The sequence below is a fragment of the Austrofundulus limnaeus genome, unplaced genomic scaffold (assembly GCF_001266775.1).
Source record: "Austrofundulus limnaeus strain Quisiro unplaced genomic scaffold, Austrofundulus_limnaeus-1.0 Scaffold137, whole genome shotgun sequence".
NCBI lineage: Eukaryota > Metazoa > Chordata > Actinopteri > Cyprinodontiformes > Rivulidae > Austrofundulus > Austrofundulus limnaeus.
Window position 1 is genome coordinate 1,220,195 of NW_013952539.1, and position 1,693 is coordinate 1,221,887.

The following is a 1,693-nucleotide window of genomic DNA, read 5'->3' on the forward strand; positions in this document are numbered from 1 at the left end:
ATAGAAGATTAAATGAGATAACATATATATAGGACTTTGTCCTATTCACTTAAAGAAAATAAAAACACTTTAAAATGATTTTCTTCTTATAAGTTAAGAAAAATAAAATCAAAGACAAAGAAAATAAACAATAGAAAAGTTTTTTTCACCAGGGTGACCCCTACACTAAGTACACAGTTTTTGTAGCTATTACAACTTTTTTCTGTTTTAAGTTCTGCAACCTTGAGCTCCGTATGCTTCACTGTGCTAATTAAAGAATTTCCAGCTACTTTTTAGCTGTTTTACTTAAAATTTTGGCTGTTTCAGCTATTTAATTACAAATTGCAACTTTTTTGTACTGTTATGCATTTTTTTTCTGCTCATTTTAAATTTCTTTCACTATCTGGGTGCCAATCACAACTTGTGGCTGCTACGTTTAGATDTTTTATACTAATTTTAGCTTTTTTGGCAATTTTAAGTTTAGATTGGCTTTTTTGCTTTTCTTTTGCTTTTTTCCTACTGTTTTTGCTTTTTTCCTGCAAATTTGTGGTCTATATGCTTCTTACAGAAGTTCTGTTCTATTCAGCTTTTTTAGCTTTTAGCCGTTTTCTGCTTTTTCATCTATATTTTTGTTCCTTTTTATTGTTTGTATTGTATTGTTGTGTGTATTGTTTTCTCCAAAGTTAGGCTTTTTTGCTGCTATTAACTATTTAAATTTGAACTTACATTAACAATTTCACTATTAAATACTCAGCTCAATGTCAGCAGTGTTCAGTTTATGTTTTCAGCAAGAAGCATTCACACTAGCATCTAGTTTAACTTTAAGTATCGACTGGTTTATTTATCATCTCATCCTAAGTTGTTTTAGTTACTCAAAGAGTTGGATGACTTTTTAGGTAGTATTTTCAGGTTTTATACAATACAAAACAATTGTGCGTAATGTAATTAAAATACATTGTTGCAAGTAAAAGTTTAGAACAGAAACCAGAAGCTAGATGATGAAAACATCAGTTGATCACCAATCAAAATTGCATGAGGATAATTACCAATAAAATAGACATATGATTGAGATCAAATGTTATTTAAAAACATAAAAATGTTTAATTCTAGCTTTTTGCTATATGGTACAGAAAGGAAAAACCAGAGGCATGGGACTCGGGAAGTCCAGTTTCTCTGATATATAAAACCCCTGCTAATGTGTTCTGGTCTTATGTGACTAATTTACACTTTTAATCTGATCACTTAAAATTATTTCATTTTTTTAAACGTGTACCTGTCCCAGTACGAATTCATCAACTGTGCATGCATCGGCCCACCCACAATTCTCTGAATAACTTCCAACCAAGTTACATACAGTATAAAGTGTGGAGGAACAATGGTGTTGTCTGGATGTGTGTAAGGTAGGTGCACCATTCAAGCATCTGGCTTTGAACGAAACGTTTAACTGTGAAACAATGACAAAACGTTGTTCATGCTGTTCCAGCATTTGAAATGTTAATTTTAGCGTTTTCTTTGAATTTCAGTATTTATTACTAATGCTCACTGATGCCTTTTTATATGGGAACTCTGATGATTATTTTCATGATGTGCGTAAGTTTTTATATATGTTGGCACTGTTTAAATCATTTGTTCCAAATTATTTATGCTTTGAGAGAATGCAATGGGAAATGTTCAAAGTTATCAATACGTAAAAATGTGTCACATATATATATAT

General features: G+C 30.9%; 1 protein-coding gene across 1 annotated transcript in view; it reads left to right on the top strand.

The window, feature by feature from the left end:
- Positions 1-793, top strand: part of LOC106522797 (olfactory receptor 2T11-like) — a 5,308-nt gene extending 4,515 nt beyond the window's left edge. Inside the window, exon 3 of the mRNA XM_014015972.1 lies at positions 756-793. Coding sequence (XP_013871426.1) covers positions 756-793 — 38 coding nt within the window. The remainder of the gene's footprint in view (positions 1-755) is intronic.
- Positions 794-1,693: the final 900 nt, after the last annotated feature.